At 46.2% G+C, this 21,770-nt stretch overlaps 2 protein-coding genes across 2 annotated transcripts; one reads left to right on the top strand and one right to left on the bottom strand.

Annotated features, from left to right (window-relative positions):
- Positions 1-17,965: 17,965 nt before the first annotated feature.
- On the top strand, positions 17,966-19,269 carry SODALDRAFT_272525 (short-chain dehydrogenase/reductase SDR; the record flags this gene model as incomplete). Its single annotated transcript, XM_028607837.1, has 3 exons — positions 17,966-18,364; positions 18,591-19,066; positions 19,143-19,269. 3 exons carry the CDS (start codon positions 17,966-17,968, stop codon positions 19,267-19,269), a joined length of 1,002 nt encoding a protein of 333 aa, XP_028468592.1.
- Positions 19,270-19,640: 371 nt separating this feature from the next.
- Positions 19,641-21,366, bottom strand: SODALDRAFT_343064 (O-methyltransferase). Its single transcript, XM_028613111.1, has 4 exons — positions 20,716-21,366; positions 20,504-20,666; positions 20,303-20,412; positions 19,641-20,205 (listed from the first exon to the last, which is right to left on the bottom strand). Exons 1-4 carry the CDS (start codon positions 21,235-21,237, stop codon positions 19,729-19,731), a joined length of 1,272 nt encoding a protein of 423 aa, XP_028468591.1. The 5' UTR covers positions 21,238-21,366; the 3' UTR covers positions 19,641-19,728.
- Between the last annotated feature and the right edge of the window lie 404 nt (positions 21,367-21,770).

Genomic DNA, 21,770 nt, shown 5'->3' with positions numbered 1-21,770 from the left:
TTAGGAATAGAATAGGGGAAACCGGGGAGCCTTATAGGACCCCTATATTTAGGGGGGTGGGCTGCTAAACCTAACCCTTAAAGGCTAGTTGGATACGCCTGTTTTCTGTGAAGGATGCTACCTATTTAACTAGATTCAAGGGTAGTTAGAGCTCTTAAAGGATTCTTAGTAGCTAAGGGCGGGCGACGTGGTCGAAGGCTCCTTTAATATCTAAAAACAGCGTAGAAATTATGGCGTTTTGCCGTGATTTACGCTGTTTTTCGATATAGTAGAGGAGAAGAAGGGCCGTATCGATAGCGGATTATTATTTTTTACCCCCTATCTAACTAGGGTGTAGAAGGTCGTCGCGGGTATTAGCTAAAAAGCTTAGTCTAGTAGCTATAACCGTCTCGAGGACTTTACCTAAGCAGTTTAGAAGGGCTATAATCCTATAAGACTTAGGATTAGAATAGTCCTTCTTCCCCGGCTTTAGTAGAACGACCACTAGGGCCTCTTTCTAGCAGGTAGGGTGGTAGCCTGCTAAAAATAAAGGGACTCAATGGGGAGACCTCACGTTTTAATATCGAGACGTCACACGTGACATTTTAGTGGGGCCATAACGCCGTTGCTAAGAGACATATATACCGCACCTATTTTATATATACACTTTATATAGAAAATCGCAGGCGATATCATAAACCACTTAATCTGAACACTTAATCTTAATACTCAAATGTCAACACTCACTTAAATTTTAACCCTTAAATCTAACTATCTAGTATCGCCGCTTACGCCGCCTCTATTTTATCTAATTCCTCGTCTTCTTCCTGCTGCCGAGATATATCTTTATCTATAGTCCTCACTAACATATCTATTTTGCCTTTAAATTAGGTAGAAATAACCACTAATTCGTGTTCCTGTGAGGACGATAGCTCTTCTATTATATCTAAGTTATTAAAAACCCGGGCGGATTACCGAGGTTCCTATATACTAGCTTCGTATTATAGGAGAGTAGGGGCCGTTAAAGGTAGTAGGGCGTTATATCGCTTTTCGGCAGCTACGATTTCGAATCTAGATAGGAGCCGTTTAGTATTATTCTTCCCTTCGCCCTTTTTCTTTCCCGTGCTAGATATCGCGATAGCACCTTTTAGCCGGCCTTTCCCTTGAACCACTATTGGTTCTAGGGGTATATCGGGTCGCGGTAAGGAACTAGTATAAGTAAAGACCTCGTTGCGATTCTATCGCTAGTGGTTATCGATTAACGTGATATCGAGTGGCTCGGTATCGCGTAAGTGTGTACAAAGCATATACTGATAAGGCAGGCCTAGAGAGGTTGTGATAGTATAGGGCCGGTAGGGCCCTGGGGGTTATAGTATACTCTCCCTTCTATCCCTGCTACGTAGCTTTTCTAGGGTAGAAAGCTCGATTTTAATACGTTCGAAGGCTTATAGAATAACGTGGTGACTAATAAGGCTAAAAAGAATCCTAGCTATAGGAAACTACACCTTACTAATTCGGTGGGCTCTTACTAAAGCTAGATCCTCCCCTTAGTTCTTCTAATATAGCTTTAGGCTGCGGAAAATAGTGGTTAAGTCACCTGTGGAAGAGTGTAAATACCTCTTAAGGCTAGTATGCGAAGACTCTATAACTAACGTTATTTTATAGCTAAAATAAGATACGCTGTTTAGGTAGTAATCTATAATCTTCTCTTTGAATGGATTGATCCAGGTATTAAGGGCGTAATTAACTACGTTTCCTGGGTCTTTACCTAGTTACTGGAAAGATTATAATCGCTATATAAAGACCTCCTCTATAGGGCTTATAATAAGGGTATTCTAATCCTTAAGGAACGTATAAAATGTAGGGTGCCGTTTAACGTTACTATCGCCTAGCCTGGTAGCCTTAGGAAAAGAGGCCTTAGTTTTCGCCAACACATTCATATTAATATGCCAACGATATAGGATATTAGGAACCTGACTCCAATTTAGGTGGGATTTCAGTGCGTTTATTAAGGCGAGCTCTCGATCCGTAATAATATAACGCGGTAGAGTAGAATTAGTAGTAAGAAGATATTCGTGTAAAACCCGAATAGCCCAGGCGTACTACTCTTCCTTTTCGGTATTTAGGAAAACAATAGTAATAGAGAAGGCTTTACGAAGTGGTGATACTCCGTAAAAATTAAGTAACGGTATCTTAAACTTATTCGTTTTATAGGTTACGTTAATTATAAGGATATCGGGAGCTTATTAAAGGTGCACGATCGTGGATTTCGGGGTAATAAAGAGGGACTAGATTCGGTTAAGGCTATCACGACAGTCGCGGTAAAAAAAGCTATCCTCGATATTAAGTTACTAAGATATTAGTATATAATTAAATAATAATAGCAGGAGGGAAGATAACGTACGTTATAAAGCCACTAGATTAGAGTCCTTCTAGTAAGCTCGTTACGGCGATACCGGGCGAGCAGGTTTAAGATATCGGTTACGGTAACGTCTAGCGGCTGCTAGGCTGGATCTTTAGGATTACGGAGCCTTATTATAATCCCACGGGGCCGAATACCGCTATTCTATAAAGAAACGATCTTAAGTCTATATAATAGGATACCCTGCGACCGAAACTAGGCGAAGGTAGTGGCTTTAATCTAACCGTGGTTATAAGCCGGCTCGCTAGCGCCGGCGCCGCGTTTAACGATAGCTTTAATAACCCAGCCTTAGCTATTATAATGGCAGATATTAACCCTATAAGGGTAGGCTGTTATCTGGGTTATAGTCTTCCGCCGCTTTAATTCGTGCGTTAAGGTAACGCGAGGCGTAGGCGCCTTGCCCTTCCTATAACAGTAGGTGACACGTATCGGCGCCCTGCTATTCGGATACTAATTATGGATAACGAGACTATAGCCGTTAGAGTAGCAGTGGGCGGTAAGAGCTTCGTGCGCCTCTTCTTTAGAAGGAAAAACGCCCTTAAGGAGGTCGGAGCCGTAGGGTCGGTGATCGGTCATTTTTGTGTAGGATATCGTGGCTTATTGTTATGGTGTTTTAGGCGGTTGGATTCAAAGTTGCGGTCCAGGAAGTAATACGTTAAGGTTTACGATGTCGCCTGCGATTTTCTATATAAAGTGTATATATAAAATGGGTGCGGTATATATACCTCTCAGCAACGGCGGTATGGCCCCACTAAAATATCACGTGTGAGGTCTCGATATTGAAACGTGAGGTCTCCCTATTAAGTCCTAAAATAAAGCTAAGTAGGCCTTTAAGAAGGGCCCTGGAATAGTCTTATAGGCCTATTGGATCGGCTATAGGCTTATCCTATTAGGCCCTGGGGCTTTCTCCTTAGCAGCTTTAAAGATAGCGCATTATAGTTCGGTAGCCTATAGGCTAGGCCACTCCCACAGTCTTCTAAGGCCCTTACTGCGTGATCTAGTCAGGCTCTAGGGACCGTTAGAAGGGTTAGAGAGGCCTAGGTCCCTCGAAGGGCCTGTAAATACAGGGGCTTTAGGGGCGTCGGTGGCAGAAGGAAGAGGAAGAGGAAAAAGGGGCTGAATAAGGGCGTTGTATTTTTTATCGAAGGCGTAGGCTTTCTGCTTCGTAAGCGTTTAAATCGGTGGGATTTTGGCGTTTAGGCCGCTCTTTATGTAGTTATAGGCCTTAAAAATCTCAGGGCTTTAAGCGTTAGCTAGGAAGGCCTCCTAGTGGTTCTTTTCTACTGTTGTTACTACCCTATAATAGGCGTTTCGAGCCTTTTTCCAGGTGGTTTCTAGAGCCGCTAGCCGGGTAGCCGAGGCCCCCTTTTTAGCTTTAGCTTTTCTAAAAACCCTAAAAGCCCTGTTAGCTGATTTTCGCAGGGCTTTTAGCTCTAGGGTCTACCACGGTTTCGAACGCTCTACTACCCTTAGCTTAGGCACAGAGGCCTTAAGAGCCAGGGAGATAGTATCCGTTAGGTGGCGACCTATAGAGTCCTAATCCGAGGCGTTAATAGCCTATTATAGCTGCTAGTCGAGGCTAGGCTCTAGTGTTAAATAGGTAGTCGTAAAGAGTGAAAAGGTAGGGTTAAGTAAGGAACCAGGTATAATCACGATAGGATTATAATAGGGTTAGAATGTGGGTATAGCTAAAGAGTCAGATTAATCGCTAGCCTCCCTCTTCTAAGGGGAGGCTCCTCCGCTCCTTAAGACTATACTCTGCTACTCCTCGAGGACTGCTTTATTCACTTCCTCGAGGGCTGCTTTATTTACTTCGAGGGACTATTCTATTTACTAGTATAATGACTGCTTTGTTTATGCCTCGAGGGGTCTTAGACTAGACACGCCTGGACCCCTATAGGTTTATACTAGGGACCTATTATAACCACTGCTATAGGCACCTGATATAGCGACCTTCCCCGGATACTCCTATCCTTAGGAGCGCCCGATCCGTGCCGGCCTCCCGGCTCCTCGAAAACCCAGTACCCGAATCCGTCCTCTAAGTCCCCCGGTACCCCGAACCAGAGCCCTCTACGATAGGACCCTAATAGGTCCCCGCCTAGTTCCTATATAGAGCCTTTTAGGCCGTGGCTCTAACCCGGGTATATACTCCCTCTCTTTATTCTATCGATAAAACCACTACAGATAATACCCTACCCGGGACCCTCATAGGTTCCCGGCCGGTTCCTTTACTAGCCCCCTAATATATCCCTTTATCCTTTTAGGCTATCCCTTTAATTTATCTATAAAGACTCCTAGAGCCGGTATTATATAGGGTCCGTTATTACCCCTTCCGTGAATTTATAGCTTCCTTCTTAATACTAAAAATAGGTACTTATATAACTGCTTTTTAGGGATATCTCGTAACCTACTATTATTCCCTCTTTCTATTCTTTTCTTCCTCTCCTATACTTAATTCTCCGATTATACTATTCTTCGTGAGTTTTCCCCTAATCTAAGATACTATATACTAACGTCTTATAGTCTTCTATTAATTAACTACTATCTTATAAATACTTCTACACGTCTTTAATCTATAATACTAGCTAACCGCGCGGTATAGCGTAGTTACTATACTTTCCTAGGGAGATAATAATGATAATAATAAGCGCGCTGCCACTCCTATAAGTATAACGCGAGCCTCTAAGAGGCTTAAGACCACGGCTATAGCGTTATTCTTATAGTCCGCTAGGTAGTCTGCCCTATAGTCGGCTACTTAACCTGCCTTGTTATAGGTTATTACCCCGGCTACGCTAAAGCCTCCTACTCCTACCGCGGCTATATCGTTATCGACTACTACGCCGCCGGTCGCTCCACGCTAAAGGGTAATAGATATAGGTATAGGCGGGGATCTAAGGGCCCCCTATATACATTATACAGGTAAGTTAGTAACGATTAACTTTAAGGAAAAGACGTATACTATTAAGGCCGTAACCTGCTAATACGCCGATAACGGTTAGCGGATAAATAAGTGCTACTATTACTCTAAGTATAATAGCCTAAAGTGCCGCGGAGTAAGTTATACACCTTTATTATTATACTCTCCCTATAGCTATAGTCCCTCCCTTTATAGACTACTCCGTGGTCCTGTTTTCTAATATATATAATAGCTCCCTTATCGCCGGTAAGAACGCTACCGAGTAGCTATAGAAGGTTTTAGTTATCGCTATTAAGAAAGGTGGCCTAAACAAGAGTCGTCGTGTAAGTATTATAGTCTTTCTTTTCGACTATATTCCTCTATTAGTCCTGTATAGTTCCTTTACTAATCCTATATAGTACTAGGCTATAGTAGTTCGATACTAGGTTATTCTTAGAGAGGCTTTAGGTTAAGCGACGCTAAAGGTTAACCGGTCGTCTACTAAGGAAGCTATAGCTATTTAGCGTTAAGCTAAGGAAGTTACTAATACCCGCTAGAAAACGGCGGAAGATATCTATAAAAGGCTTAATAGTATATAGTCGCTGCTTAAGTAATTTATCGGGTTATAGTAGTAGCGTCTTACCGTTAAGTAGTAGCGGCTCGATATCGAGTAGTAACGCCTAGCGTTATATTAGCGCGACCTCGCGGCCTAGGAATATACGGCCACTGCCTTCGAGTAGATAGCTGCCCTTAACCTAGCCTAGGCTTAGGCCTAGGAAGACCTGCCTACGCCTTTAGGGTCTGCCTTAGCCCCCGTAGGGGTTAGCTTTATAGATAACGATATATTTAGTAAAAGTGGTAGCCCCATGTAACCTTAAGGCTTCGTGCCGTAAGGTCCTTAGGGTCCCCCGGATCCTTACGAAGTGCCCGACGATAACGATATAGTACCGACCTAGTTAGTGAAGAAGGGGAAGAAGGCTCTAACGCCCTTAACTCCTTTATTATAGAAGAAAAAGAAGAAGTAGTAGAAGGCGAAGACGCCTCTGTCTTTTCGGCTTTTAATGCTATCCGCGGGTAGTAGGTAAAAGGGGGTAACGGTTATTACCGCGGGGCAGAGCTAGGTATATATAGAGGATAATAACGGCGAGGTAGCTAGGCGGGAGCCTACCCCTCTAGACGATAAATTAGTAGGGTTTAAGGACGCCCTAAAGGGGCCGTGATAGTATATATAGAGGAACGGTTAATTTTTTTTTAGGTTTTTTACTAGCCTTCGGGTTAAGTTTTTTCTTTTTTTTTTTTAACTAGCTTTAGGGTATTCCTATCATAACCCTAATAGTCCTAACTATAATCTAGCGTGATATATCGTCTTAATCGTAATATTCGTAAAGGGGAGGGATAAGGTGTAAGGAGTAGAGATTATGCCCCGGTTAGTATATTCGTAGGTCCTGATTAATATAGGTAGATATATAGATAACGGCGTAAAGGGCTATTAGCGCCTAATACAGAAAAACAGAGATTAAGAGCAGAACGCTTAAAAAAGAAGAATAAAGGTCGAGAGTAAAATACTCTAAGGAAGAAAACAGTAACCGATTAAGTACGCCTATATAGTCCCCGTCTAGATTAAGGGGGGGTCCCTACCTAAGAATTTTATCTCTACGACCCACTAAAGGGTTTTACTAGGTTAATATAGCCGATACATACGCTATATTCTGATTAGGTTCCTTACGGGAATAGTGTATAAACCTATTAGGTTCTTAGTAAGTCTTATTATCCCTAAGGAAGAGAAAGGATAGGATAACGTCCTTATATTATATTTATAGGGTCTCCCGTGGGAATAGTATATAAACCCGTTTAGTTCCCCGTAAGGATATTATAGGAACCTATATAGTCCCCGGATAGTCTCGCCTTAAAGTAAGCGTTGATGAGTTTATCGGGAATATTCCACTTTAGCTCCTAGGTATTCTCCTCATCGCTATACCCTACCTATTTAATTAGGTATTAACGTCGCTTACCCTGATATCGGTAAGCTAGGATAGCTCCGACCTCGTACTTATCCGAGTCCGGTTCGACGTCGACTATAGGTGGTGGCCCCGGCTATAACCTATCGCGGGACCTCTATAGTTCTAGCAGAGAAACCGGAAAGACGTTATAAATCCTTATACCCTTCGGTAGTTCTAGTTAGTAAGCTAGGCTATATGTGTCGATGATTTCAGTTACCTTATATAGGCCGATAAACTTATCGCTAAGCTTTTTTAAAGGCCTTTTCTACCGGATATTCTTCGTGGATAGTAGGATATACTCGTCGACCTTAAAAGAACGCTAGGCACGACCGTTATTATAATACCGTTTATAGGAGGCCTACGCCCTTTTAATAAGGTCCGAGATAGATCGGCGCTAGGCTATAAGTACTCCGCACGGCGCTCTGCTTTAGCGGCGTGGACCTTGTTTACCCTTAGGAGCTATACTTTATTAGGGCCTTAAGGGTTATAGCCTATTAGGGTATTAGATAGGGTGTAATATATCGTAGAGTGCCACGCTATATTATAGGTGAATTCTGCGAGCGGTAGTCGGTTAACCTAGTTATCCTATTCCTACGAGTAGAAAACGCGAAGATAGTGCTTAAGGTTCTGGTTTTGCCGCTCTGTCTATCTATCCGTCTACGGGTACCACGCTATAGATAGACGTCGCGCGGTGCCGAGGTACCGATATAAGGTTACCTAAAAGCGACTTATAAATAGTAAGCCTTAGTCCGAGATAATACCGTTAGGTAGGCCGAAAGTGCGGAAGACGTGATACTATAGCGACTTAGTAAGTCCTTCTGCTATCAGGCCACTACTTAAGAGGATATAAATCGAGTACTTTATTAGGCGGTATACTACTATAAGAATAGTATCCCGCTTTTTATCTATAGCCGCGCTATAAACCGGCGGTAGGCCCGTGATAAAGTTAATAGATATCTCTATAAAGGGGCGCTAAGGCATTAAAAGACTCGCTAGTTCGCTATACGACTTATAGTACCGCGGCTTAGTATGCTAATAGATAGTATAGGTGGGCACGAACTACCGGATATCCTTAGGTAAATAATCCTAAAAGTAGAAGTCCGAAATCCTCTGAATAGTCCTTATAACCCTATAATAACCCACGCTAAGTCTATTATAGAAATATTATAGGACCTTCTAACGGAGGCTAGAGTAGTTTAGTATAAAAACATGATTCTTAAAATAAAGGATACCACTACTCCTAGACCATTATCCGTATATAGTATTATCGCCGTGGGCTTCTCGCTAACAGGCGTAAAAAGGGTCTTCCGCTTACGCCTTTACTACCTTTTCTAGTAGGGTAGGGGAATCGATAATAGGGATAATAGGGTTAGACTCGGGGGTAGTACATGAACCACGCTAGTTCCCGATAAGACCTAAAATAAGACGTCTCGATAAGGGCTTTAAAGAAAGATTATCCGTTACGTCTCGACTATCTTTTCCGGTAAGGTGGGAGGAGCGGGAATAGCGCGGGTACTATACTAGGTCCTATATAGGCCTAAGGAAAAACGCTTCGAAGTAGACTCTATAGAGGGAGAAAGGTTATCCGCTTACGTCTTAACCACTAAGGTGGGAGGAGCGGGTTCTAAAAAAAGGGTATCCGCTTACGTCTTAACTACTAAGGTAGGAGGAGCGGGAAAATTATACCCGGGGCTATTACGGGAACCACCCTAATTCCCGATATAGCCTATAAAACGCTTAGAAAAAGACTCTACCACCTTAGCCCGGTTAGTAACTAGGGCGCGCTTATAGGGCGTATATTAGGGCTTCCTGGATAACCTATCCGCAGGGTTTAACGTCCCCGGGCGGTGCCGAATCTTAAAATCAAACGGGGCGAGCTCCTTAAGCTACCGCGTGTGCTGCCCCTTAAGCTTCGGCTTATCCAGCAGGTATTAATAGTTTAGGTAGTCTATTAGGACTACTATAGGGCTTTGACTATAGGCTATATAATGCCGCTACGTCCGAAAAGACTTAATAATAGCTATAAGCTTAGAATCGGGTATACTATAATTAAGCTCGGCGCCGCGGAGCTTATAAGATATAAACGTAACGGGTCTTTAGAGCCAATCCTCGGGCTAACTAATAACGGCCCTAATTATAAAAGTAGAAGTATCGGGCTTAATACGTATTAGTAGAGCGGGGTTAAAATACCGTAAGACCGGCGCTTTCTGGAATAGTAGCTTTATCTCCTTAAACGCGGACTAAGCCTACGGGGATAGTACTATAATCCCGGTATAGCCCTTAGTGGGTCCCCCTTTTAGATAGTCTATAAGAGGGGCGGCCACCTTAGAGTAGTTCTTAATAAAACGCCTATAAAAACCCGTAAAGCCTAGGAAGACCTGTATTTTCTTAATACTATTAGGGAGTTCTTAGTCATGGATAGCCTTAACGCGGGCCGGGTCTATATATACCCTATCTAGGCTATAGATAAACCCGAGGAATTTAACGTTTTTAGTCTCGAACTTATACTTATTAGGGTTAGTATATAGGGACTACTACCTAAGCCTTATAAGGACCTCGCGAATGTGCACGCGGTGGGTAACTAAGTCCTTACTATAAATAAGGATATCGTTAAGGTAGACTATATAGATAGTATCGACGAGGCCTGTTAACGCCTAGTTAATATACCGTTAAAAGCTCGCGGGGGCGTTAGTTAACCCGAATAGTATAATAAGGTATTCGTAGTGGCTATATTTTATCCGGAACGCCGTTTTCCACTTATGGCCCTCCCGAATCCGTAACCGATAGTACGTATCTTTAAGATCTAGCTTAGTATAGTACTACGCTAACGATAACCGATCTAGGATTTCGTGGATTAGGGGTAGGGGGGTATAGTCCTTAACGGTCACCTTATTTAACCCTCTATAGTTAATATAAAGACGTAGCTTACTACCCTTTTTAGGGACGAATAGGATAGGCGCGCCGGCCGGACTAGTGGACGGTCTAATCCACTCTTTCGTAACGGTATCCTATAGATACTAGCGTAGCACCTCTAATTCCTGCACGGTAAATGGGTAAATCGGTCCGTAAGGGGGCTTCTTCCCTTCCTCGATTTTAACGACGTGGTCCTACTACTAGTGCGTCGGTAGCCGCCCGGTATTTTCGACGTTAAAAACGTTAGCGAAATCTTAATACTATTCCGGTAGCGTAGGGGTAGCTATTAGGTCCTTATCTAGGCTAGGGTAGACCCTATTTAAGAATATATCTCTATATCCCACTAAAGGGTTTTCTAGGCCATTAAGGCCGATATAGCCGATACGTAGAACCCGCGTAGAACCTATATAGGTTAGAGTAAGGATAGACTTAGCTTATCTAACTACCCTATATCGTTCTCTCGGTAACGTAACCATACCGAGCTCTACGTAGGTTAAGGGATAAGTCTATATACTGTATTACTAATTAACGTAGGGTTAACGGCTATAAGCCACGGCCTCCCTAAGATAATCTTTACGCCCTAGGGATCGAGGTCTATAACGTAAAACTCAACGCGCTGTATTTTCTTCCGATTCTAATAGTCGGTAGTGGTAATAATCCTGTGGAGGGACCTAAAGGTTATCTTCGTTTATCCTTCCGTAATCCAGGACACCGGGATCAGGGATCCCTCGGGGACCTAACTAAGTCTTAGGAGGGACCGATCTAGCACGTTAATATCGGCGCCTCCGTTAAGGAGGGCCGACGTTTATACCTATCCCTTACCTCGGCGAAAGGATATACGTGCCTTTACTAGTATAGTAGTAGGGGTAGTCCGAAGCGGGTATAGTTCCTAAGGCACCTCGTCCGTAATATAGCCGACCGTGGGGCGGGATATAGATACCGGTTAGGTATTCGGGTTACTATTACTCGAACGCTATGCCAGAGGGCTAAGGTATATAGTAGCGTAGTGCCCCTTTTAGTTATAGTTATAGTAAGTGATAGAGTCGAGGTACGATAATAGTTTAGGGCGTATAGGGTAGCTAGGAGTAGAGGTTAGGGTAGGCGTAGGGGCAGATATAGGAGTAGACGCGGGGATACTAGTGGAACCGTAGGTGGCTGTTTAGGTACTTTATCCTAGGGCGCGCGAACGGAAATAACGTTATTAAGTAGTGGACTAAAAGTCTGCTCGAGTAACGGCTAGCCTATCGTTAACGGTTAAAGCCTTAGCCCTATAGCAGGCCGGGGCTAGGTCTTAGTAGTCCTTAGGAACCCCTATAAACACTATATAGTCCTGGATAGGTAGGAGGACCCTTATTAGCACTATCTATATCCTCTACTAGTCCGGGAGCTCGCCCGGTAGTTCCGACTCTAGGGCTTCCTACCACTATATAAACTTAGCGTAGGACTCGCCCTCTCTCTAAAATAAGATAGACTCGCTCTGGATCTATACTACTACCTCCCGTAGGCGGGTATCGTTATCGTTAACCTAATAAGATAACTAAGCCTATAGTACGGCCTAGCTAACCCTATTAGAGTCGCTATCGTACTTATATCGTAGTTTAGTCTACTAGCGTTCCTTAAAGTGGTGGGGGAGGCACGATATAACGAAGTAATTCTTTATAGCGTCTATAGGGAAGGACTAAGAGTCTAGGTTAAATTATTAATTCGTTTCTTAGATAAACGTGCGATACTTAGCCTAGGATACGTTATCCTATTTAGGTAAAGGGAAATTAAACTTAGCCTATATAGCGGACCCGTGTATAAAAGACGTCGTGGATATATCGTGGGTATACTAGGATCCCGTTAGGGTTACGATAATATAATATTAAGGTTTAGCTATACGACGGTGGGTAATATCGGCTCGGTAGGAATCGATAGCGGGATTAATAGAGGCGGTAGCAGTAGTAGCGACGGTAGCAGTATTCGCTTCTAGCTTAGTAAGATAAACGAGCTTACGCTTACGGTGGTTCTATACCTTTATCTATTTAACGCGTTCGTCTAGTTATTTATCCGTTAGTATAGCTAGGTTAATGTCTACGTGCGGGGGCAGGTTGGGATCCTATACGGGTCTTGTTATAGTTATAGGAGGAATAGGGACGGTAATAGGGGTAGAGGTAGTAGTAGAGGTAGTGCTAGCGATAGGAGTAGGTGTAGGGGCAGGAATAGGTGCCGGTACGGTAGTAGAGGTAGGAGTAGTAGGAATAGTGTTAGTTCCCGGCGTATTCCCGTTATATTCCTCGTCGGCGTCCTCTATAAAGGCGGTTTCGCTATCGCGTAGCTATCGCTTAAACTAGCTAGTAGCCTTATCGAAATTGAAGGTAGGATCGTTTATTTCGTGATATTTAGATATCTTAGTGACTCTCTTTCACGGTCTTCGCGCCCTTAGAGGGTAAAGCGATTAAAATATTAAATAGGTAGTCGTAAAGAGTGAAAAGGTAGGGTTAAGTAAGGAACCAGGTATAATCACGATAGGATTATAAATCTTAATATTATTAGAGTCGGGCTTAATACCCTCCTCCTCCGTCTCCTCCGCCTCCTTTATTTCCTCCTCCTTATCCTTAGACTTAACGGCGATAGGCGATAACTTAGCGATAGCCTTAGGGCTATTAGCGGTAATAGGCGAGGCGGCGGGCTACGGTAACGGGTTAGCGACCTTAACCTTATTATCCGACGACTTATGGATTTAGGGGCCGTGGGCGGATATATAATAACCGGTATACGCGGTAAATATAATGGGATAATAGGGTTTAGTAACGGCGTTTATAGCTTAACTTAGGCCTAATAGCTAGGGGAATATATTTATACCGCGCTAAGTATAACCGGTTAGTCTCGCTAAGCGCTTAGCGGGGTATTCTCCACCTTCGGTATAATAAAGCTTATAAACGGCCTAAACTAAAGTAGTAAAGGTAATAAGACTACGGTTATAGGGCGGGATTACTATACCTATAAGGGCGCGAGTATCAGCGATATTAAGGTTATTAACCTAACTAAAATTAACGGAAGCTATATAAACGGCGAGCGGTAAGTACAAACCCGTATTATAAGATTAATAGTTAAGAGAGACCGGATAAATAATAACTTATTAAGTATAAGACGATTAGCGACGGCGATAGCGGGCGGGCGGGTAATCTCGTCTAAAGCTTTACGAAATTATTTATAGGCCGCCTAAAGGCGGAGATAGAAATAGCGGCGACTAAGCGTTATTAGCTCGCTATTAGCTTTAAGAGTTATAATACCCGTTATAATATTCTAAATCTATTAGGTAGCGCCTAAGAGTTTATCGGGAATCTAAAAACGTATTAGATACTAAGCGCTCGATAAAACTAAGGGGGGAACTTATAAATATATAAGCTTAGTAAGAGCGTGTATAAATAATATAATAATAAGCGTTACTATTAGAATTATTAATATAATTAATATAAATATCTATTACTACAGAGGTAATATAGCGTCCGTAGGGCGGCTCTGTTAAGTAGCCGCCGATAAACCTAATATTAGTATTATACGGTAAGGAGCGAAGCTCCCGAGGTATACTAAGTAAAAGCGATATATTACCAAATACTTAACGGTACAAACTAATTATAACTAGGAATAAAGATAAAAATAAAGATAGAAATAGTTATACGGCGATTATTCGACGTTATAGTTAAGTTAGGAACGTACTATAAAGAATAAAGGATTATATAAGGAAGGGGAAAAGAAGAGGAAAATAACTATAAAAGGGAATAAGGAAAATTTATCTACGCGGCGAATAGTCGCCTTAGTTACGAATCTAGCTAAAGAAGGGGTAAGTATAAAGAATAGTAACCGTAAATTTAGTAATAATATATACTATAATAATAAAGGAAGGAATAGCGATAAGCGTGATATTAGGAAACACGGCGAGTAATCGCCGATTATTATACGAGACGCTAGAATAGGAATCATAATAGGTAAGCGAGTTAGCCACGCGCTTATACCATTAACGGTTTACCGATTACTCGGCTAACACGAAGAAAGTTATAATATTATAGAAGGAGGTTAGGAAGCCTTATAACGGTAACTAATTAAAATCGCTAACTGGACGATAAGCTTCGCGCGAGGCTAAATCGCGTGGACCTACTAAGGGGGCTAAAACGGGCCTAAAGGACTAGTCCCGTTAAAGAGGGGGTAGTATAAGGAATAGAGTAGCACTATAGATTCGCACTATATATAGTCGGAGATATACTCGGGCCGCTAAGTGTTCGGCGAAAACCTTAGAATCGCTATATTAGCGTAGAGGGAAAAATACCCTTTTTCCCTTAAGTTAAAGTCTTAAGAAATATACGACTATTAAGCCTAATAGTATTATCCGCTACGGTGTACCTTTTCCCTGGTATTATAGCCTATTCCTTGATAGACTTTTAGAGCCTAGAATAGAGGCTGAAATCAGGATAGCGCGGTGTAAGGAGGGAGTGTTTTCGATACATTCCCACTTATAAAAGCGGAGACGATTAAAGCCGGGCGTGTAAAATACTAGGTCTATAACCGACTTTTGACGAAGATTAGACCTAAAAAAGGTCCCCCCGTTTAGGTTAACTTCTTCAGGATCCACTAAACAGGTGGCTTCAAGGCTATTTAACCAGTCTACTAGGGCCTAGGCCTTAATAGAAGCCTGATTCGTAGTAGCCCCGTTCTACTGCTAGTGGTTCCTATTAAAGTCCCCTATAATAAGGGTCGGCTTAGGGACCTAAAGGCCCTATAGCACGCGATCTTCGGTCCAGGGTCGGCTTCGAGAGCCTGAAAAAGAAGGAAAAGAAGGGGAAGAAGAAGTAGAAGAGGTAGAGAGGGTAGGGCTAAGGGGCCTTAAAGGCCCTCTGCCTATTATTTCGGGATTCTGCTCTATCTGATTATAGACGTTTAGGATATAGAAGGTCTGCAGATAATAGACCTCTATAAGCTGCGTGTCTATATTATCTAGAAGGTCTTCGCGGTGTGAAAATTCGATACCCGAGCCCTTTCTTATATACGTAAGGACCCTAGGTTTAATAGGAAAAAACTGGGTTTTCCGAGATATAGGCGTGATAGTATAGAAGGCTAGGTGGTTTCGAATATACTACCCTTCTGGTTTTAGGACGTAGGAAGGCTCTTAGATAAGGACTATATTAGCCGAAGCCTCTAAAGCCTATTCTAGGATAGCTTCCTACGCCGGACCCTATTTATCGACGTTATGCTGAATAAACCGGATTTCTTTCGAACTAAAAGACCCTTTATTTATAGGATTTAGGGTTTAATAGCTTGAAAGACCTTGTAGTTTGTACTGTAAGGGGGGTATACCCCCTCGTAGTTATGGCACTTATAGGTCCTGTGTTCGTAGTCGCCGTATTCCTCGTACTCGTTATAGTAGTGGTCTTCGTCGCTATAGCCCTCTATAGCGTAGATAGAGCAGGTAGTTAGGCGCTTATAGATCCCTCGGGTATACCCGAATTTCTAGCAGTTAGAGTACTGGGTCCTAGGGGTTATAGGCCTATATTTATAGACCTTTAGCCGCTGGCCGGCTATATAGAGCCCCTGTTTTAAGCAGTATTTCTGCTCTTCAGTAGTTAGTACTAAAACGATAATAGTGCCGTGAAGCCCGTCTAGGGTTCTTAGCCAGCGAGGCTTCCCTACTACCCTAATAGGGTTAAAGGTGCCGATTTTAGTAACTAGGTACTTTAAACCTAGGCCCAGTTAAAGGCTGCGGTTCAGGGCTTTTAGCGGTGTGTCGGAAGGGTCGGCAGGGTCGGATAATAGCGTTTCCCCTCCTCCGAAGGCCCTAGTAGGCACCTATTTAATAATAAGCTTAAACTAGTCGCCTATAGGTTAGGGGGGCGAAAGAGGCAGGTTTAGCTCCTTAAACCACTGATTCTAAGAGTCTAGGAGCTGCTAAACGCTATATTTCGGGCCCGGGGTTAAAAAAAGGTTCCCGTTAGTTAATAGGCTAATAGCTGTAATAGCAGAGATTTTTAGGGCCTTATTTAGCCTGTTCCGGAGCTTAAGAGGATTAAAGTTCTCCCGGGGGATTATTTCCCCTGCTATAGACTATAAAATAACCTTAGGGACCTTTTTAGGGTCCGTGGGGAGGGGGGCCGGGGGGGTTAAGAGTGCTAAGGCCTTTTAGGGGGCCTGGGGTGCTATAAAGCCTGTTTTTCCCTTTATAGCCTCGCTATAAAGGGGTTTAGGTTATTCTATAAGCCTACGAACTGCTTAGGCTAGTTCGTCGACTTTCTGCTCGAGTATAGGGGGCTAGGAGCCTTATAGGGTTCCGTCGATAGCAGATTTAAGCCCTGTAGATAGGGCTTTAATCTAGGGCATAGGGTCGAGGTCGTAGGCCTATTAAAGTAGCTAAAAAGCCTGCTAGAGAAGCCCCCTAGCCTAGGCCTTACTAGCCAAACTAGTCGACTTCTAGGGCGTAGTAGAGGGGTTTCTAGCAGTTCCAGGGGCCTTTTTAGCCTATTTAGAGCCTATAAGGCCCTGTTTTTCAGCAGGGGGGGGGGCCTAGAGGGCGTTTCGAAGAGGCCTTCGGCCTTAGAGTCGGAGGGGGGCTCGGTTCGGGTCCTAGAAAACCTTCTAGGGGTTAGGGTCGAAGGGCTAAGCTGCCTTTTCGAATTAAAGGGCGTAATAAAGGTAGAAGTCCCTGTATTTATAGGGCTTTTAGGGGTTTCCCCTATTTCTACCTCCCCTAAGCCCCTTATAATTATAGGGGGCTTAGGGTTAGTTCCGGGGGCGTTATAGTGGGCTAGGGCGTTATTATAGCTAGTACTATGGCTATTATTATGGCTGGGGTCTTTTATAGGGTGCTAGGGTCGCGAGGCGTTAGTGGCTACGGCTCTGCGCGGCTGCTTTATTAGCGGCGCACGGGCTATATCAGATTTTTCCCCCGCACGTGGGGCACCCGTAGGTGCGTTTCCAGGCGTTTTCGCACTTATTTTACGCCCTAAATAGCGCCTACGCGATACAGTGCTATAGATAGGCGTATAGAGCTTAGAAAGAGCTATCGATTAATATAGCTTTTAAGTGGTTTAGAGCGTTTGCGCGTAAAACGTAGGTCCCCCCACGTGAGTTATAAGAAGGATGAGCATGTGGATTAAGGTGTACGGGTAACGGAGTAGAAACGTCTGGCGTTTAAAGCAGGGCCACTGTCCACTGTCCACTGTCCGCTGTCCACACGCCGAAGCAGTCACCGAGGATAACAAGAAGGAATAGAAAGAAGGAGGGGCGGCCGGCAGTCCACCGTAGTGTCCGATGGAGTGCCGGGCCATGGTCAGGGGCTGAGAGCTGAGGGGCTGGATGGACAGTGGTTAGACTATTAACCTAAACCAGCGGCTTGCATATTGAGGGAAAAGCACATAACAGCTGATGGGAGTACGGCAAGGGAAAGAGAGGGAAAAGGAAAAGCGCACGGGATAATGAGAGACAACGACCAAATCTGCGACCAACCTACCAAGGACCAAGGACAAGGTTGCCAACCAACCGCCAACCGCCAACCGCCAACCGCCAACTGCCCCATGAAATGCGGTAAACCGACATTCGTCGGCCGAGGGTCTTGGCAGTTTTCCATAGTATTATCGTCTTTACTCCTATTGCGGGCGGAAAGAATATCTAGTAGGGTCGAAAACTCGCTCGAATACCCTCCTCGCGCCTCGTGCTCTCGAAGCACGAATCTCCCTCCCCCTCGCTCCCCATCCGCTCCGTTCTGCACCTCGACACATCTACATCATGGGCACGTTCGCAGGATTCTTCTACCGCCAACTCACCATCAAGCCCAAGCCCCTGGCGGCCGACGTCCGCCTCGACGGCAAGACGGCCATCGTGACGGGTGCCAATGTCGGGCTGGGGCTGGAAGCAGCGAAAGAACTGGCGGCGCATGGGCTGGCCCGCCTGATCCTCGCGGTGCGCGCCGTTGCCAAGGGCGAGGCGGCCAGGGAGCAGATCCTGGCCCAGACGCCGGGCGTCGACGTGCAGGTCTGGGAGGTCGACCACGAATCGTTTGCGAGCCTCGACGCATTCGGCAGGCGAGCGTCCGGGCTGGATCGTCTCGACATTGTCATCCTCAACGCGGGGGTGAAGAATGTGGATTATGTTGCGTCGAAGACGGGGCACGAGGCGCATGTTCAGGTAGGATTTTTGATTTCGTCGCGTGTTTCTGCAGTGGGGGGGGTTTGTTCTGCTTCTGCTGCTTCTGTGCTTCTGCTGCTTCTGTATCCCCCTGAATTTATCCGTCTTGAATTGTTCATGCTCTTGTTAAAGGCACAGGACAATACTGGAATAACCCGCATGGTCATGTTATTACTACATATCATCAATGCATGGACTGTCCGACTGAACCAAGAACCCCCGGCAGGTCAACCACCTAGGCACCGCCCTCCTCTCCGTGCACATGCTCGCTCCCCTCGACCGCACCGCCAAAGCCCTCGGCACGCCTGGACGCCTCACCATCGTGTCCTCGGAAAACCACTTCTGGGCCAAGTTCAAGGAGCGCCACGCCCCCCACATGCTCGCCGAGCTGGACGCGTACCGGGAATGCTTCAAGGGGCTCGACAAGATGAACATTGAGCGCTACAGCACCAGCAAGCTGCTCAACGTGCTCTGGACCCGCGAGCTGAGCGACCGCGCCGCCAAGCTCCAGCTCGACGTTGTCATCAACACGGTCAATCCGGGGTTCTGCGCCAGTTCGCTCCATCGGACCGATCCGCAGGCCACCACGGCCGTGAACCTGATCGCGTGGACGTCTGCGCAGGGTGGGCATTGCATAGCGGACGCGGCGGCGCTTCATGGCGAAGTGCGGGGGGCGTATATCAGTGAGCAGAAGGTGAAGAAGTACGTGTTGGTCTTATCCAGTTTTCCATCTTGGAATTCTGGCGACATGCAGACATCAAATGCTAACATGATACAGTCCGTCATCTTTCGTTCTGTCCCCGGCAGGAAAACAGACCCAGTTGAAGCTTTGGAAGGAGACGGTTGATCTCCTTGCAAAGGAGGCTCCGGCTGTGGATGCGCTCCAGCGTCTGAATTCCGTGTAAGACTTTGCATGTCTATCGTTTCCACAGCCCGACAGAGCAATGAAATACCAAGACCGCGTTGTTCCTAGTATATTTCTGGTTCCAGTGGCGTAACATGCGGCAGCACAAGGGGCACAGTCTTTGGGAGGGTGTAGACGGTGTATTTATTTCGTATAATCTAGTTGAAAGGCCGTATCACGGTATCATGGCATGCAGCACACTCTGGCCCCAACCTATTTCATTCCATGCTGACAGGACTATGTGTCTAGGCAGGGCAATCTCAACTTTGGCCAGGGACCGGAGTATAAGGCGAGGACTGATGTGGACACACTTGAGTGAACAACAACATCAAACGCCACATGCATCGTGAGAATCAAGAACATTGATATTTGGGCCCTGAGTCCTGACATGGACTTGATTTCCACAGTAAGATACAGCCATCCTACTCTTGCATGTGATTCCTCACACCAACGGTAGACCTCAGTGATTCAGATGAACCTCCAACAAGCCCAGAGCACCATCCACAGACACACTCTTGACCTCATATCTCGGATCGGCCTGCTTGAGCAGGTCCTCAAACTCGGCCCTCGTACGCTGCTTCGCCCCCAACCCAATCAACATCAGGATGTCCATCTGCCTGAGCAAACGCTCCTCGTGGGCGGGCCAGGCACCAAGCTCGGGGAGGACGGCCTCGTTGATCAGCAGCGGCGTGCCGGGCTTGCTGCCCTCGAGACCCGGCACGAAGGCGCGGAAGATGTTGACGACGTCGCGGTCGCACCAGTTGTGGGTGCACTGGCGGATGATAAAGGCGGCGACGTCGCGGAGCGGTTGCGGGGAGAAGAAGTCGTACTGCATGTACTTGATGCGGCCCTGCAGGGCGGGGGGCAGCATCTTTTGGCCCTGGGCGAGCATCTCGGGGGATCCATCTTGGACGATGAAGTTGAGGTGGGGGAAGTCCTGGATGTGTGGTCTCGCGTCAGATGATGTGTCCGGGAAGACTGGACGCAGCACGAAGAGGATAGGGGCACACATCAATGTCACATCATGCACTTACAAGAGCCAGGGCCCTGGAAATATGGCCGTTTCCGCCGCCCACGTCCACGACTGTGCCGGAAAGCGTCTCCCAGGGGAAGAAGTCCCTCAGCTCGGTGATGGGGCGGTCCACTGCGTCCAGTTAATCCTCCGTCGAGTCTTCAGGGGGCTGCATGTGGGATCTTGAGGCTTCCAAGGGAACGTGAAGGCTGCATGTACGAACATTTGGCAACGCCGGTCATGGCTTTGGCGAAACGAGCGGCTTCACGTGGTCTCTCGGCGTAATAGCGGAACATGGGGACACCATGCCTCGTGTTGAACGGGGAATGGATGCTGTCCGACTCGTAGGGGGATGCCCTGAGGCAGTCGGTCGTGGAGGGAGAGGCCTTGAACATTTCGTCGAGGGTGAAGAAATGGTCAACAAGAGAACAAAACGGACGTGTAAGCCCCGGCACACTTCAAATCCTCATCATTATGAACAACCAAGGACGTGGCGGAGTGCGCCACAAAGCCAGCCCGGGGCTCCTGGAAAATGCGGTGCGTGGTGAGCATGCGGAGGACGCGCGCCGTCCTGTCGGCATCCAGCCCCGCGGCAGCGGCCAGGTCCCCCATGGAGATCTCCTCGGCGGCGGGGACGAGGCCGAAAAAGTCCAGCTCAAAGGCGACCTGCAGGGCGGCGAGGTCGTTCCCCTGACACACAAACGAGCGGAGCCAGCGCTTGGGCCCGTCGACGAGGCGCTCGAGGTCCTGGAGCGACGTCTTGAGGCTGTTGTAGAGGGCGACGTACTCGGCGGTGTTGGGGAGCTGGCTGGATGCCGGGGAGAAGGAGGGCGGTTCGACGTTGTTGGCCTCGAGGTATTGGGCGATGGCTTTGGTCTGGCTTGCAATGTTGTCGGCGAGGGTGACGAGGTCTGTTGTGGGGGCAGCCCCGTTGCGGTTGGATTTCTGGATGGCCATGGTGAGGACTGAGGAGATGTTGCCGTAAGCTCGTGGAGTCGGTGGCTGGGAGTCGGGACGACAAGATAGCAAGCAAGTGATGAAGATTGTGAGTTGGTGTCTGGTTTGCTGTCTCGGGGGGCCTAAGATATGATAGAATGATGTGATAACGACCGTCGACATGTGAGTAGACTGTAGGAGCATGAAGCTGCATGTCAGACGTCCACTCGCGTAAGCCAAAGCCGTGAGAGTGAGAGCACGGGGTTGCTGTACTATCGGCCGACGAAATTCGGCCTCTGTGAAATGTTGCTGGCCGAATTATGTCGGGCCATGCGGCATGCTATCCTTCGGTTCAACTTGACATGGCTCAGGGGTTCGTGCGAACATGAACGAGTCTCGGATTTCGGCTTCGGGACGGTGACCCAGGTCAGACTCCTACGGTCCTACGTCTACCAACTCCTACCATGCACGACGATGCTGCAGCCGAGATGCTCAAGCTCGGGCTCCGACTCTTTGGACTCGACCTTGCTCGGCGAGGAGATAAGGATTTCAGA

This window comes from Sodiomyces alkalinus (assembly GCF_003711515.1).
Source record: "Sodiomyces alkalinus F11 unplaced genomic scaffold SODALscaffold_2, whole genome shotgun sequence".
Lineage (NCBI taxonomy): Eukaryota > Fungi > Ascomycota > Sordariomycetes > Glomerellales > Plectosphaerellaceae > Sodiomyces > Sodiomyces alkalinus.
This window is presented reverse-complemented; position numbering and strand designations above follow the sequence as displayed.